General features: G+C 46.4%; 1 protein-coding gene across 1 annotated transcript in view; it reads right to left on the bottom strand.

Moving 5' to 3' along the window:
* LOC138657233 (proprotein convertase subtilisin/kexin type 5-like) overlaps positions 1 to 16,373 on the bottom strand; it is a 70,531-nt gene extending 54,158 nt beyond the window's left edge. The window contains exons 1-2 of the mRNA XM_069744887.1: positions 16,207 to 16,373; positions 12,959 to 13,081 (exon numbers count right to left, since the gene is read on the bottom strand). Coding sequence (XP_069600988.1) covers positions 12,959 to 13,081; positions 16,207 to 16,252 — 169 coding nt within the window. The 5' untranslated portion in view covers positions 16,253 to 16,373. The remainder of the gene's footprint in view (positions 1 to 12,958; positions 13,082 to 16,206) is intronic.
* Positions 16,374 to 17,732: the final 1,359 nt, after the last annotated feature.

The following is a 17,732-nucleotide window of genomic DNA, read 5'->3' as shown; positions in this document are numbered from 1 at the left end:
CCGAAGAGGAGGAAGACCCTTCTTCCTGCACCATGAGAGAGAGACTTTCCAGGTGTGGTGGTAAATGCGTGCTGAAACTGTCTTTCGAGCATTAATCATAGTGGAAGCTACTTTCTGAGAAAAACCAGCCTGGGTCAGAATCCAAGATTCAACGGCCAAGCCGTCAAACGCAGGGCCTCTAAGTTCTGGTGGAATATCGGCCCCTGCGACAGAAGATCTGGCTGCATTGGTAGCTGCCAAGGAACCCCGGCGATCAGCTGAACTAGGTCTGCGTACCATGACCTCCGAGGCCAATCCGGGGCGACTAGAATTGCTGGAACTCCCTCTAACTTGATCTTCCTGACTACCTTTGGAAGCAGCGCCAGAGGGGGAAACAGATATGGAAGACGAAATTGGTTCCAAGATAGGACTAGTGCATCTACGGCAATTGCTCCTGGATCTCGAAACCGTGCGACAAACCTGGGTACCTTGGCATTCGACCCGGTGGCCATTAGATCCACGTCCGGGATTCCCCAGCGTTGGCATATCTGCCGAAAAACATCGGGGTGAAGAGACCATTCCCCGGATGCAAGACCCTGTCGGCTCAGAAAGTCCGCTGCCCAGTTCTCCTTGCCCGGGACGTAAACTGCCGAGATCACGGAGTGATTGTTCTCGGCCCAGCGGAGGACTTGCCCTACCTCGCACATGGCTGATCTGCTGCGAGTGCCCCCCTGATGATTTACGTAGGCCGCAGCCGTGGCATTGTCCGATTGGATCCGCACCGGGCGACCCGCCAGAAGATAGTGAAAGTGCTGCAAAGCCAGCCAAATTGCCCTCATCTCCAACAGATTGATTGGAAGGGTTGATTCCCTTGGGGACCAATGACCCTGAGCTGTGTGCTGGTGAAACACTGCTCCCCAACCGAGAAGACTGGCGTCCATAGTGACTACCAGCCAATGAACTGGAGGAAAGGCTTTCCCCTGAAGCAAGGAGGAACTCCTCATCCACAATATCAGGGATTGCCTGACCCCTGGAGACAGACGACACCTGAGGTTGAGAGACAAAGGACTCCTGTCCCAGGCTGACAGAAGTGCCTGTTGGAGTGGACGAAGATGGAATTGGGCGAATGGAACCGCTTCTATAGCCGCTACCATCCTGCCCAAGACCTTCATGCAGAACCGGATTGAATGGAAACTCGGCTGCCGAAGAATTTTTACCTCCTGCCGGAGACAAAGCACCTTGTCCTGGCGTAAAATAGTTAGACCCCGAGAGGTGTCGAAGATCATCCCTAAAAAAGAAATCTTTCAAGATGGTACTAGAGATGACTTCTTTAAATTGACCAGCCACCCTAGACGAGCTAGGGTGTCCAAAGAGATGTTGACGTTGTCCCTGCATGCCTGAAAAGTTGATCCTTTGGCTAAGAGATCGTCTAAGTATGGCAGAATGACTATGCCTCGAGAGTGCAGGATGGACACCACTGTTGCCATCACCTTCGTGAACACCCTGGGAGCAGTGGCGAGCCCGAAAGGTAATGCTGTGAATTGGAAGTGTCGCTCGCCTATGGAAAACCGTAGAAATCTTTGATGTGGAAGAAATATAGGAACGTGCAGATAGGCGTCTTGAATATCTATGGAAGCTAGGAATTCTCCCCTTTCCATAGTCGCAATGACCGAGCGGAGAGATTCCATACGGAAGTGACGAGTGCACTGCTGACGAATTTGTTCAAACACTTTAGGTCCAGAATGGGTCTCACGGTCCCATCCTTTTTGGGAACCGTAAACAGATTTGAATATAATCCTTGGAACCTTTCTTCCTTTGGAACAGGGACAATGACCCCGTTGGACTGAAGAGACTCGACTGCTCTGAATAAAGCTCTTAGACGGGTTTTTGAACTGGGAAGACTGGACGGAAAAAAAACGGCCTGGAGGGAGATAGGAAAACTATTTTGTACGCTGAAACCACCAGGTCTCTTACCCATCTGTCGTGAACAACTGACAGCCAGGACTGATGGAACAGTAGTAGGCGACCACCTACTCTGTTGGAAGCGACGAGAGGCTGCCTCCAGTCATTTAGCCGAAGACCGAGGATATCTAGATCCCCTAGATCTTGACGGTTGATACCGCATTCTTGCCAATGGATTGGCCCTATAGGAGACCTGGTGCTCCCTGTCTTGGATAGACCGACTTGGGGGACCTGCGCTTGGTGCTGCAGACCACCGGGAGTTATGAAAGGATTTAAACCTTGCTTGAAACTGGCGACGAAAAGGTTGCTTAACCTTTTGTTGAGGAAGGAAATTACTTTTACCTCCAGTGGTATCAGATATAAGCTGATCCAATTTTGCGCCAAAAAGTCGGCCACCTTGATAAGGGAGGGATGTAAGGGACTTTTTTTAAGTAGAGTCCGCCCGCCAATTTCTTAGCCATAGGGCCCTTCTGATCGCAATAGCATTTGCAGCAGCCAAGGATGCATTAATCAGATAATTTCCCGCTAAAGATATCTGATTTGACATCTCTATCACCTCTACAGGAAACCCCTTATCCTGAAGAGCCTTAGTTACGGACTCTGACCAAGCTATCATAGCTTTGGCAACCCATGTGGCCGCAAAAGACGGCGCGAGGGCTGACCCTGAAGCCTCAAACACAGACCGAGCTAGACTCTCTATGAGCCGATCAGTCGGATCCTTAATAGCCGACCCATTAGGAAGAGACAGCAACGTGCTAGAGGCTAAACATGACACGGGGGATCCACTGAAGGGGATTCTGCCCACTTTTTACAAAGCTCTGTTGCGAAAGGATACCTTGCACCTAGGGCCTTCTGACCTAAGAAACGTTTATTGTTGTGAATTCTGTGGCAGAGCTCCCTCCTGTGGTCACAAGTGGTACTTCGGCTGAATCTCTCTGGGAGCTTCCGTTTGTGGAGGAAAGTGGTACTGCGGCTTCTGAGTTTCCTCCCTCAGGTGATCTGGTGAGGTCGTTAGGTGCTTCTCTACTTAACTCCACCTAATGCTTTGATCCATGCTTCCTGTCAATGTTCCAGTGTTGGACTTGTTTTTCCCCGGATCATTCCTGTGGCCTGCTGCTCTGCATAGCTAAGTTTTTCTTTGCTATTTGTTTGCTATTTTTTCTGTCCAGCTTGTCTAATTGTTTTGCTGGAAGCTCTGGGACGCAAAGGGTGTACCTCCGTGCCGTTAGTTCGGTACGGAGGGTCTTTTTGCCCCTTTGCGTGGTTTTCTTTAGGGTTTTGTGTAGACCGCAAAGTTATCTTTCCTATCCTCGCTCTGTTAAGAAAGTCGGGCCTCACTTTGCTGAATCTATTTCATCCCTACGTTTGTCTTTTCATCTTAACTCACAGTCATTATATGTGGGGGGCTGCCTTTTCCTTTGGGGTATTTCTCTGAGGCAAGGTAGGCTTATTTTCTATCTTCAGGCTAGTTAGTTTCTCAGGCTGTGCCGAGTTGCATAGGTAGCGTTAGGCGCAATCCACGGCTGCCTCTAGTGTTGTTTGGAGAGGATTAGGGATTGCGGTCTGCAGAGGTCCCACGTCTCAGAGCTCGATCTATTATTTTGGGTTATTGTCAGATCACTGTATGTGCTCTGACCACTATGTCCATTGTGATACTGAATTGCCTATCACAACAGTTTATCTGGTCGCTCCATGTGACGTTGGACTAAATCCTCAAACTCAGGATGAGTAGAAAACACCTTATGAGGTTGCTTGAATTTCTTAAAGGACACCTTATGACCAGAAGGTAAGGTGGCCACATCCTCTACTATCAAAGTCTGGTTAACGGCCTCAATGAGACTGTCAGATTCCTGATAACCAGGAGCTTCTAAATCAAAAGACCCCTCTGAGTCATAGTCCGAACCATGTTCACTCACTCCCACAGGTGAGGGAGACCGAGAGACGGAATTCAAAGATGCTGATGCACTTGACGGACCTGGAGACACGGTGTGGGTTCGTTTCCCCAGTGTCTGCCTAGAGGGAGCACGGCCCCTGCAGGCCGGAGGATCCTGAGAATCGGAGGATCTTTCCAAAACAGGCGGATGAATGTCCCTGACAGGGGCTTAAAGGGACTCAACCGCTTTTGTTAGAGACGCCATAGACTGCGTTAATGATATGACCCCCTCAGGGGGAGACACTGCCGACCCAGGTACAGGCACACCCGGCAGGATAGCAGGCGGGGTAGCAGACAGGGTAGCAGACAGGGTAGCAGACGGGGTAGCAGACGGGGGCTTCTGCACGCGCTCGGAATCACAAGCCTCACAGAGATGGTTAATTTGCGCATGCGGAAAAGCAGACCGACAGGTAATGCATGAGGTATACAGAACTGAGTGAGTCTTAGTGTTTCTAGACATGATGACTCTTGCTGCCGCTGCCGCTATGCTCCGTATCTCCTTATGAGCTACTAGGTCTAGGACAAATACTGCTGTCAGGCTGAGAGAAGTAGCACTTACCCCAGTCCTGTATCCCCGTATGTTCTCCAACACTGAACCATGTCTCCTGTGCAAATCACACATTTGAACTAGATTACAGGGCGGATTCCTGAGAAAGTGGGAGGAGTTACCGCGCATGGACCCTGACTAGGCCGAAGCAGGGGACTAGATTTTACTCCTTCCCGTGCTCTCCCAGGAAAGCTGGGTGTGCGAAACTGGAAGTAAACCGCCGCGGATGGAGGCGGGACTTCCGCCCAAGCCCCAGACTACAAGACCCATAATGCCACAGGCCGCACAAAGAACCGGAAGCTGCCGAAAAAGAGGCGGGACTTCCGCCCATGCCCCTGCTGAAGACGCCCATGTCCTTGCTTATGGGGAATAACGCTGGAACCCAGCACAGCGCCGGAAATAGTCGCCACCTGTGCAGTACCAGCAGAACGCGCGATGAAGCAGGAGCCCCCCCTGTAGCCCTCTGACAGCGCATGAGGTCAGACAAAAAAAACCTCACATATAAATCTCTATCTCTATCTAGAGTATATAAGTATATAAGTATATATATATACACATACATACATACATACATATACACACGGTGCAGGCACCCTAACTCCTTACACCCTTCAGAAAGTGAGGAGAGGGACCGTTTGCCTCCTTTAAACACCGTAGCCCGCGCATTGGTGATGAAGTGGAGGCTGCACGGACAAGGAATGAATGCCTGTACAACCTAGGGTTCCGTTACCTCAGGGTGGTCAGGTTCTTAGTCCGGCAAAAAATCCCACGTCGCGGGAGAGGATACGTGGAGGCGACACTCCACGTGCTCGCCCGTTGTTGGTTTGGGGAGATCGGACCCCTTCAAAAGGGTCCGTCGCCCCTGTCTTATCTTCAGAGAAAAAAAGCATCTGAGAAAACCCAGAGATGTGCCTCCTACGGACACTAAGCATAAACTGGAGCTGTCAGGGCCAGTGGCAAGGTGTATACTATGGAGGAGCAGCAAACTTTTTGTATCTACTTAGTGTCAGCCTCCTGGCGGCAGTAGCATACACCCACAGTCCTGTGTTCCCCAATGAGACGATGGAGAAAGTAGGGTTCCCCTATTTTTAATAAGCAACGAAGGCTAAGCAGACAGCTGCGGGCTAATATTCATAGGCTGGGAATGGGCCATGGATGTTCGCCCTCCCAAACTAATAAAACCAGCCCTCAGTCACCCCAGAAATGGCGCATCCATTAGTAGTTTTGGTGTTGATGTCAGCTGACATCAAGCCCAGGAGATAGTAATGAAGAGTTGTCTATTAGACACCTCCATTATTTGTCTACGGGGGTTAGTAATTAGGGTGTCTCACTCCTCTCCATTACCAACTCCTGGGCTTGATGTCAGTGGACATCAACCCCATAACTAGTACCCCGATTGCCTACCCACCAGGGCAATTGGGACGAGCAGAGGATGCGGCATTTCTGGGGCGGCTGAGGGCTGGTTTTATTGGTAATATCCGTGGTCCCTTCCCAGCCGAGTAATATTAGCCTGCGGCTGTCTGCTTAGCATTTGCTGGTCATTAAAAATAGTGGGGACCCCCATATCTTTTATTTTGGGGGGTGTACCCCTTTAACCCCTTCCCGACCTTTGACGCATACGCTGCGTCATGAAAGTCGGTGCCATTCCGACCCATGACGCAGCATATGCGTCATGGAAAGATCGCGTCCCTGCAGGCCGGGTGAAAGGGTTAACTCCCATTTCACCCGATCTGCAGGGACAGGGGGAGTGGTAGTTTAGCCCAGGGGGGGTGGCTTCACCCCCTCGTGGCTACGATCGCTCTGATTGGCTGTTGAAAGTGAAACTGCCAATCAGAGCGATTTGTAATATTTCACCTAAAAAACTGGTGAAATATTACAATCCAGCCATGGCCGATGCTGCAATATCATCGGCCATGGCTGGAAACACTTATGTGCACCCACCCCACTCCTCCGATCGCCCCCCCAGTCCCCCGATCTGTGGTCCGCTCCCCTCCGTCCTGTGCTCCGCTCCCCTCCGTCCTGTGCTCCGCTCCCCCGTCCTCCTGCCCGCTCCCCCCGTGCACCGATCAGACCCCCCGCGCTCCAATCAAACCCCCCCGCACTCCGATCCCCCCCCGCACACAGCGACCCCCCCCGTGCTCTGATCCACCCCCCCCCGCACAGCAATCCCTCACCCCGTGCTCCAATCCTCCCCCGTGCTCCAATCCTCCCTCCCGTGTTCCGATCCACCCCCCCCATGCTCCGATCCACCCCCCCGTGCTCCGACGCCCCCCCGTGCCCTGATCTCCCCCCCTTATACTTACCTAGCCGCCCGAGGTCCGTCCGTCTTCTTTCCTGGGCGCCGCCATCTTCCAAAATGGCGGGCGCATGTGCAGTGCGCCCGCCGAATCTGCCGGCCGGCAGATTCGTTCCAGAGTGAATTTTGATCACGGAGATATAACCTATCTCAGTGATCAAAATAAAAAAAAATAGTAAATGACCCCCCCCTTTGTCACCCCCATAGATAGGGACAATAAAAAAAATAAAAAAATAAAGAATTTTTTTTTCTTTCACTAAGGTTGGGGTAAGAACTAGGGTTAGGGTTAGGGGTAGGGTTAGGGTTAGGGGTAGGGTTAGGGTTAGGGGTAGGGTTAGGGTTAGGGGTAGGGGTAGGGGTAGGGTTTCGGTATGTGCACACATATTCTGGTCCTATGCGGATTTTTCCGCAGCGGATTTGAAAAAATCCACAGTGCTAAACCGCTGCCGATTTATGGCGGTTTAACCGCGGTTTTTCTGCGCATTTCACTGCGGTTTTACAACTGCGATTTTCTATTGGAGCAGTTGTAAAACCGCTGCGGAATCCGCAGAAAGAAGTGACATGCTGCGGAATGTAAACCGCTGCGTTTCCGTGCAGTTTTTCCGCAGCATGTGTACAGCGATTTTTGGTTCCCATAGGTTCACATTGAACTGTAAACTCATAGGAAACTGCTGCGGATCCGCAGCATTTTCTGCAGCGTGTGCACATACCTTTAGAATTAGGCTATGTGCACACGGTGCGGATTTGGCTGAGGATCCGCAGCAGTGTTCCATCAGGTTTACAGTACCATGTAAACATATGGAAAACCAAATCCGCTGTGCCCATGGTGCGGAAAATACCGCGCGGGAACGCTGCGTTGTATTTTCCGCAGCATGCCAATTCTTTGTGCGGATTCCGCAGCGTTTTACACCTGTTCCTCAATAGGAATCCGCAGGTGAAATCCGCACAAAAAACACTGGAAATCCACGGAAAATCCGCAGGTAAAACGTAGTGCCTTTTACCCGCGGATTTTTCAAAAATGGTGCTGAAAAATCTCATACGAATCCGCAACGTTGGCACATAGCCTTAGGGTTGGGTTGGAATTAGGGTTGTGGTTAGGGGTGTGTTGGGGTTAGGGTTGTGATTAGGGTTATGGCTACAGTTGGGATTAGGGTTAGGGGTGTGTTGGGGTTAGTGTTGGAGGTAGAATTGAGGGGTTTCCACTGTTTAGGCACTTCAGGGGGTCTCCAAACGCAACATGGCACCACCATTGATTCCAGCCAATCTTGTATTCAAAAATTCAAATGGTGCTCCCTCACTTCCGAACCCCGACGTGTGCCCAAACAGTGGTTTACCCCCACATATGGGGTACCAGCATACTCAGGACAAACTGCGCAACAATTACTGGGGTCCAATTTCTCCTGTTACCCTTGAGAAAATAAAAAATTGCTTGCTAAAACATCATTTTTGAGGAAAGAAAAATGATTTTTTATTTTCACGGCTATGCGTTGTAAACGTCTGTGAAGCACTTGGGGGTTCAAAGTGCTCACCACATATCTAGATAAGTTCCTTGGGGGGTCTAGTTTCCAAAATGGGGTCACTTGTGGGGGGTTTCTACTGTTTAGGCACACCAGGGGCTCTGCAAACGCAACGTGACGCCCGCAGACCATTCCATCAAAGTCTGCATTTCAAAAGTCACTACTTCCCTTCTGAGCCCCCATGTGTGCCCAAACAGTGGTTTACCCCCACACATGGGGTATCAGCGTACTCAGGAGAAACTGGACAACAACTTTTGTGGTCCAATTTCTCCTGTAACCCTTGGGAAAATAAAAAATTCTGGGCTAAAAAATTATTTTTGAGGAAAGAAAACGTATTTATTATTTTCACTGCTCTGTGTTATGAACTTCTGTGAAGCACTTGGGGGTTCAAAGTGCTCACCTCACATCTAGATAAGTTCCTTTCGGGGTCTAGTTTCCAAAATGGGGTCACTTGTGGGGGGTTTCTACTGTTTAGCCACATCAGGGGCTCTGCAAACGCAACGTGACGCCCACAGAGCATTCCATCAAAGTCTGCATTTCAAAACGTCACTACTTCACTTCCGAGCCCCAGCATGTGCCTAAACAGTGGTTTACCCCCACATATGGGGTATCAGCGTACTCAGGAGAAACTGGACAACAACTTTTGGGGTCAAATTTCTCCTGTTACCCTTGGGAAAATAAAAAATCGCGGGCTAAAATTCATTTTTGAGAAAATAATTTTTTATTTTTATTTTCATGGCTCTGCGTTATAAACTTCTGTGAAGCACTTGGGGGTTCAAAGTCCTCACTACACATCTAGATTAGTTCCTTTGGGGGTCTAGTTTCCAAAATGGGGTAATTTGTGGGGGATCTCCAATGTTTAGGCACACAGGGGCTCTCCAAACGCGACATGGTGTCCGCTAATGATTGGAGATAATTTTCCATTTAAAAAGCCAAATGGCGTGCCTTCCCTTCTGAGCCCTGCCGTGCGCCCAAACAGTGGTTTACCCCCACATATGGGGTATCTGCATACTCAGGACAAACTGGACAACAACATTTGTGGTCCAATTTCTCCTATTACCATTGGCAAAATAGGAAATTCCAGGCTAAAAAATCATTTTTGAGGAAAGAAAAATTATTTTTTATTTTCATGGCTCTGCATTATAAACTTCTGTGAAGCACCTGGGGGTTTAAAGTGCTCAGTATGCATCTAGATAAGTTCCTTGGGGGGTCCAGTTTCCAAAATGGGGTTACTTGTGGGGGAGCTCCAATGTTTAAGCACACAGGGGCTCTCCAAACGCGACATGGTGTCCGCTAACGATGGAGATAATTTTTCATTCAAAAAGTCAAATGGCGCTCCTTCCCTTCCGAGCCTTACCATGTGCCCAAACAGTGGTTTACCCCCACATGTGAAGTATCGGTGTACTCAGGAGAAATTGCCAAACAAATTTTAGGATCCATTTTATCCTGTTGTCCATTTGAAAATGAAAAAATTGAGGCTAAAAAACTTTTTTTGTGAAAAAAAAGTACTTTTTCATTTTTACGGATCAATTTGTGAAGCACCTGAGGGTTTAAAGTGCTCACTAGGCATCTAGATAAGTTCCTTGGGGGGTCCAGTTTCCAAAATGGGGTTACTTGTGGGGGAGCTCCAATGTTTAAGCACACAGGGGCTCTCCAAACGCGACATGGTGTCCGCTAACGATGGAGATAATTTTTCATTCAAAAAGTCAAATGGCGCTCCTTCCCTTCCGAGCCTTACCATGTGCCCAAACAGTGGTTTACCCCCACATGTGAAGTATCGGTGTACTCAGGAGAAATTGCCAAACAAATTTTAGGATCCATTTTATCCTGTTGTCCATTTGAAAATGAAAAAATTGAGGCTAAAAAACTTTTTTTGTGAAAAAAAAGTACTTTTTCATTTTTACGGATCAATTTGTGAAGCACCTGGGGGTTTAAAGGGCTCACTATGCATCTAGATAAGTTCCTTGGGGCGTCTAGTTTCCAAAATGGGGTCACTTGTGGAGGAGCTCCAATTTTTAGGCACACGGGGGCTCTCCAAATGTGACATGGTGTCCGCTAAAGAGTGCAGCCAATTTTTCATTCAAAAAGTCAAATGGCGCTCCTTCCCTTCCAAGCCCTGCCGTGCGCCCAAACAGTGGTTTACCCCCACATATGAGGTATCAGCGTACTCAGGACAAATTGGACAACAACTTATGTGGTTCAGTTTCTCCTTTTACCATTGGGAAAATAAAAAAATTGTTGCTGAAAAATCATTTTTGTGACTAAAAAGTTAAATGTTCATTTTTTCCTTCCATGTTGCTTCTACTGCTGTGAAGCACCTGAAGGGTTAATAAACTTCTTGAATGTGGTTTTGTGCACCTTGAGGGGTGCAGTTTTTAGAATGGTGTCACTTTTGGGTATTTTCAGCCATATAGACCCCTCAAACTGACTTCAAATGTGAGGTGGTCCCTAAAAAAAAATGGTTTTGTAAATTTCGTTGTAAAAATTAGAAATAGCTGGTCAAATTTTAACCCTTATAACTTCCTAGCAAAAAAAAATTTTGTTTCCAAAATTGTGCTGATGTAAAGTAGACGTGTGGGAAATGTTATTTATTAACTATTTTGTGTCACATAACTCTCTGGTTTAACAGAATAAAAATTCAAAATGTGAAAATTGCGAAATTTTCAAAATTTTCGCCAAATTTCCGTTTTTATCACAAATAAACGCAGAATTTATTGACCTAAATTTACCACTAACATGAAGCCCAATATGTCACGAAAAAACATTCTCAGAACCGCTAGGATCCGTTGAAGCGTTCCTGAGTTATTACCTCATAAAGGGACACTGGTCAGAATTGCAAAAAACGGCAAGGTCTTTAAGGTCAAAATAGGCTGGGTCATGAAGGGGTTAAAAAAAAAAATTGTGGTGCGTGGGGAGAATAAATCCAATTTTCCTCCATTTTTGATCCATGTTGCCATTTTTTAAATTTTATCAATTAGAATGTGGACATCACGCAGATGGCACCCGTGAGCTGCCCATTTTCACAAAGCCATTGATTTGAATGTGTGAATTTCATATTTGATCCATTACTCTGTTCAAAACACACTTTATGGACACAAAAAAAAACAAAAGAAAAAAAACCAGACATGTGAACAGCCCCATGGACTTTAATGAGAACATGTCCTGTGAAAAACGCTGAAAGAACATTTACTTTTCTTGCATATGCCACACTGATCATAAAAACAGACCAAAACAAAACAAAACAAAACAGACCAAAAAAAAGCAAAAAAAAAAACAAAAAAACACCCCCTGTCTGAATGAGGTATTAAATGTGTGGAAGTGCGGTCATGGGGACACTGTTCAGATTTTATTCACGTTTAGTCAACAGTTACATTATTTTCCTCCCAAAATCCCCCTGGCCACTGTGTATAATGAAAGCTATTGATAGTTTTGGTTATTTTCTTTAAATCCAGTCATTTTTGTATTTCTGAGTCACAGGACCACAAAAAAGGGAAATAACCCAAATCCACAGAGAACATCAACATGAAAACACGACATTTTGACCATTTAGATCATCGCATCAAACCTCTTGATATGTGGGATATGGGACCTCGTGTAACCTACAGGCCTCGTATCCCCTCTAGGGACTGTCCAGTTCTCCAGACCCCTCGCTCCGGGCTGCTTCATCTGCTGGAGGTGGCACCCCCTCTTTATTCACCAAGTCTTTGCAGACACTCGGTCTCTAATTCCTTACTCTTCACCCACAGGACTGTTACTCCTGGGTAAAGACTTGACAACTTGACTACTAGACGACAAATCTTTTGTGCGTGAGCTCCCTCATGGGGCGGAAACTCACCACTTTCTCCTGGTGACTACATTTTGGTCTCCTTAGGGGGTCGGTCTCTTTCGCTCCCTTTGCGGTGCCATCTTTGCCACCTTCTCTTCCCCAGTTCTGGTCTTGCTACAGGGGCGAATCACTACTAGAGTGGAAATTCTCCTCTTCTCTTTACTGCGGGCACAGTTTCCTCTACCCGGGACAGTCACAGAGACATACATCCTAACTCTGAAGGACAGCAATGAGTGACAGCTAGTCCATGTACCTAACCCGCATTGTTCTCTTTTGTGTACCCACAAAGATAGTGCCCTTAATGAAATCCCTTAGTGTTCCCACAAAGATCAATATCCCCTTTATGGCTTACACGCAATATAATGCCCCAAAGATGTCCCCCCCCCATTGCCTTCCCACACAATATGATATCCCGTAGGGCCCCCTTTTTACCTCCCAGAATTGTGTCCATTTACTCTACCAGCAAATATATATGTATAAAAAAACAAACAAAATATTAAAATATAGAAAATCTTCAGGCGTATTTTACATTAAAGCTCATATCCAATACGCAAGATGTGCACTTCTGTTAGCGGGCACGATTATGTGCAATGGTCATGATAGACAGGACGTCATCACTTTAAATAAAGTAATACTTATTTCTTTGAAATTATCTACATTTTAGAAATCTTAAAAAAAAAAAAAAAATCCATTATAGTTGCCTAAATTGTAAGTTCATTGTAAAGGAATTACTAGAGATCTTAATTCCCCTTCAGCAGGCGTCCGTAAGTGGTGTCGGAATATTATAATTTGATGGACGTGTCCCAATAAAAAGCATTTATTACAAATACACAACTTTACCTCTAGAACGGGGGTCCGGAGCCCCCTCTCACAACTTATTACCCCCATCTTTACTCACCATTGTCGGAATGTGTTCCAGGGGCGCAGGCCCCGCAGGACGAGGTATTTACTGTAGTGCAGTTGGTATCGGGCGAGGTTGAGGGGGTGATGGTGGTGGTGAGCTGGCACATGACTGCCCATGCTGTGGAAAAATGACAAAAGTAATGAGTGGGAAGAAGATGACGGTGTCCTCCACTATTAATCTAAATCAAGTGATTAACATGAACACGGACATGCTGAAAGTCTGACAAACTGATGTAGCGCAACGTGTGCGTATGGTACAGGAGAGCGGAGCTTGACATTAGCTACAACTATGGCTGGTAAACTTATACTTTTACCAAATCGCTTAACATGCCCCCAATGCACTCCCAGAGTAATTTGCATGTGGCTTCAAAGCTGGTACTTTGGATTTCTACAGGATAGGTATCATTTTTCTTGATGTACTAGGACCTATACAGTCATTCTCCTAGTTTATGTCTTCATATTTACACATCAGCCATTAAGAAACCCTACGGCACACTGGGTGGGACAGATCGTGCAATGGTTACCTCGCCAACATTCTCACCTGGCAGGCAGCAGGGTCTCTCAACATCGATGTGGAAATGTAACATGCTACTCAACCCCGTTCCGTATGTCTTAATTGGGCACGAATACATGGATTAAATTCACGAGAACCTATACAAGCAGGGGTGCAAAATCTCTTCTGCACTGCCCAGGTGTGCGGCAAGAAAGCCATCTCCGGTCTCCCATATTTAGGACTCTTCAGTTTCTCCATCCAGGGGCAGAAATATAATTGGTGCAACCATACAGCAGCTCAAGAAGTAACGGGGCCCATTTCTACCTCCAAAACAAGTGAAAACTTGTGCATTAGGGTTCCCGCACACCTGTGTGTATAAAGTAGCTGAGATTCTCAGCCAGAAAAATTGGAGAGAGTGTCATGCATGTTTTTTTTTCTTACCTAGCATCCGTATGTCATGCGATTACATTCCTTATGTAATGAGCTTTTCCATAAACTAATGACAGGATTACTGTACTAAAGATTGACAGACATACATATATCATCAGCACTTTGCATGTGTAGTTTTCTGTACCTGTATTTAGCTAATAAATTAAAAAAATGACTTTGGGGTCACCCTTATTTCTATCTGCAAGGAGTTTTTCTGTTCTCCCCGTGTTTGCGTGGGTTTCCTCCGGGTTCTCCAGTTTCCTCCCACATTCCAAAGACATACTGAGAGGGAATTTAGATTGTGAGCCCCATCGGGGACAGCGATGATAATGTGTGCAAACTGTAAAGCGCTGCGGAATATGTTAACGCTATATAAAGATAAAGATTATTATATATTATTGACCAACTGAGGGAAAGCAGACAGCTGAGAGCTGGTCTTAATAGCCTGAGAAGGAGACAAACATGGGGCTTCCCAGGCCATTAATATCAGCTAGCAGCTGTTTACTTAGCCTTTACTGGTGACTAAAAAGGGGGGGGGGACCAAAAAAAAAAAAAAAAATAGGGGGGCCATGAATATTAGCCCCCTCCCAGACTAATAACACCAGCCCTCAGCTGCCTCAGAAATGAAGCATCCATTAGATGCACCAATTCTGGCCATTAGCCTCGGATATTACCGGTTGCCTTGGTGATTTGGTAAGTGAGGTAATAGTTTTGTTGCTGATGTCAGCTGTTTAGTGTTCGCTACTATCAAGCCCAGACGTTAGTAACGGAGAGGTGTCTATCAGACTCTCCCATTATTTCTTTTGACTATCAGGTTAGTAATGGGGTTGTCTGATAGACACCTCTCCATTACTAACCCCTGGTTTTGATGCCAACAGACAGCTAACATCAACCGCAAAACTATTACACTGATTGCCCTGGTGGGGTGGCAATCGGGAAGAGCAGAGGCTAATCGCAAGAATTGGCAAATCTAATGAATGTGCTATTTCTCGGGCGACTGAGGGCTAATTTTATTAGTTTGAGAGGGTGAATATCCATGGCCCCTTCCCAGCCTATTAATGGTCTGCAGCTGTCTGCTTAGCCTTTGCTGGTTATTAAAAAAAGAGGGGGCCTCCCTTTAAGTAACCAGTAATAGTTAAGTATACAGCTGTGAGCCGATATTACTATCTTGGGAAGCTCCATGTTTAATTGTCCCTTTCCAAGGTATATATGAGCACAATATAATTGAATCACTATGTACAGACAAAAGTGGCATCTTATTCATTTAGAAACCTACCCAGTTCATTGTTATATAAATTTATGATTTAGGATAATGTCATATTTGCATGTTGTTGAAAAGTGGGTCCCTAGCGTTGGTTACTGGTGGGTCCTTGGCTCCCCAGTCGGACACTGCCACCCATATATTGTTCTTGCACAGGGGCATCTTCTGTTGGTGTCTGCCAGTCTCTCCATCATATTTTATTGCATGTGACAAGTTTGGCTTCTTCCGTAAATGTCAAACTACATGTAAATAGTCATTAAGTATGGCCACCTCTAATTACGGTATTTTCTCTGGAGCAGTGGAACCACTATTCTCCAAAGTGGAATTGAAAAAAAAAAAAAATCATACACTTTATGTTGGCATATACTGTGGTTAGTTCTGATAGTGGAATGCCCCTGTTTGTGGGCATTGGGAGTAGTAAAAAAAAAAAAAAAAAAAAGATATTGGACACTGGATTTTGGTGTATTGAAAAAAAAAAAAAAAAAAATCGTGCCCCCTGGTGTAGAGGGAGAACGTTGGAAGGGGAGGTCCACCAAGCCGCTCTGCTAAGGGTCATTTCTCACAAGATTGATCATAATGAGCCTCAGCCGATGATATTGGAAGTCGATCATCGCCTGATATTTTCGTTCAAATGTAGCATTGATTAGTGGAGGAGTTTATACAAATGATTTTCCATCATACAAATTAATAATTATCAACAGATCTTCTGCTATTTACACAAGGGCCGACGACTAATGATCGTTTTTCTTTTTTTTTTAAGCGTGCATAAAAGGTGCGATTAGATGAGCGTGTTAGACTCGACAATAACCGCATGTGCACCGAGAAGACAGACGAGAAATCCGGAAAAAACGAAACTTGATAAAATTGAAAATTGTTACTTGCTATCAGAATGTGCTGCCGGTAGTTTTTACATAGGACTGCAATAAAACAAATTAAAAAACTAGGAATTACCGATGGTAGCTCTGTGACATCTATTAGTCCATATACTGTATTTATATATAAGCCCCGGCATGTTTTAAGCAAAATTATAAAATTGATTTTAAAAAGGATCAGCACTCACCTAACAGGAGGCTCAGAGCCGGGGTCGTCCAGCGGAGACTTTGCATGTCTACAAGAGCATGTCCTCAGCCTGGACACCAGTCCTCATCTATCACAGACTAGAAACTCTGAGAAAACTTCCTCCTTCTCTCCCTGCAGCTTCTCCTGTTCTGGATGTGAGTCACCACCTGACTGAGATCATGTGCTTGGCTCACAACTCCTACCAAGGCGAGCCTCCTCAGCCTGATGGATCCCTCCCTAAACCATTGTTACTCCAGATTGGGTTAGGTTAAGTTCCCACAATGAGTTTCTGATGCTGCGGCAAAAAAAAAAAAAAATTCCTCATAGAATTGTCTTGTACATGGAAAAGCACTAAAAACGCATGTAATCCGCACATGACTGTATCAATAATGTTTTATCAAAGCGAAATACGAGAAAGAATCAAAAACAAACATTAATTTTCAACATGACACACCAAAAACGCAATAAAAATTAAATGAAAAAAAAAAACACAAGTCAATAAACTTACCTAACTGGTGCAGAAAATCTGCAACATAAAAAAGTCATCAAAATCTTATAGTGAGAAGTAGTCTCAGGCTATATTCACACTTAGCGGTTTTTACCGCGGAACCGCCGCGATTTTGATGCTGCGGGTCCGCAGCAGTTTCCATAGCGTTTACAGTAACATGTAAACCCTATGGAAACCGCAAACCGCTGTGCACATGCTGCGGGAAAAACCGCGCGGGAACGCAGCGGTTTACAACCCGCAGCATGTCACTTCTTTGTGCAGAATCGCTGCGATTCTGCACCCATAGGAATACATTGAACCGCTTACTTCCCGCATGGGGCTGTGCCCACGTTGCGGGAAGTAAGCGGATAATGTGCGGGTGGTACCCGCGGTGGAGGAGAGGAGACTCTCCTCCAGGCCCTGGAACCATATTTGGGGTTAAAAAATAAAAAATCTGGTTATACTCACCCTCTGATATCCGGAGCTCCTGGGCGCTGCACGCGGCCGTCCGGTCAGAGTTGCTGTGCGACCAGGACCTGCGGTGACGTCGCGGTCACATGACCGTGACGTCACGAAGGGTCCTTCTCCCACAGCATCTTAGGAACCGGACCGCCGGGTGCAGCGCCCAGGAGATCCGGACATCAGAGGGTGAGTATAACCAATTTTTATTATTTTTAACATTACTATTGATGCTGCATATTGCTGCATATGCAGCATCAATAGTATAGGCGGAAACCCGCAGCGGAAAACGCGGAACAAACCGCGATAAATCTGCAGGGAGAACCGCAGTTGTTTTGCCCTGCAGATTTATCAAATCCGCTGCGGGAGAACCCGCAGGGACCCGACGCAAGGTGTGAACATAGCCTCAGGGTTCCCTCACACTGGTGTATAAGGCTACTTTCACACTAGCGTCGTACGACGCACGTCGCAATGCGTCGTTTTGGAGAAAAAACGCATCCTGCAAAGTTGTCTGTCGACGGTTGCGTCGTGTTGTGGCGGACCATCGGAACAAAAAAAACGTTGCTTGCCTGGTTTTTTTG

Source organism: Ranitomeya imitator, chromosome 1 (genome assembly GCF_032444005.1).
Source record: "Ranitomeya imitator isolate aRanImi1 chromosome 1, aRanImi1.pri, whole genome shotgun sequence".
NCBI classification, from domain to species: Eukaryota; Metazoa; Chordata; class Amphibia; order Anura; family Dendrobatidae; genus Ranitomeya; species Ranitomeya imitator.
Note: the sequence above shows the minus strand (reverse complement) of the source record. Positions and strands in the feature narration are given on the sequence as shown.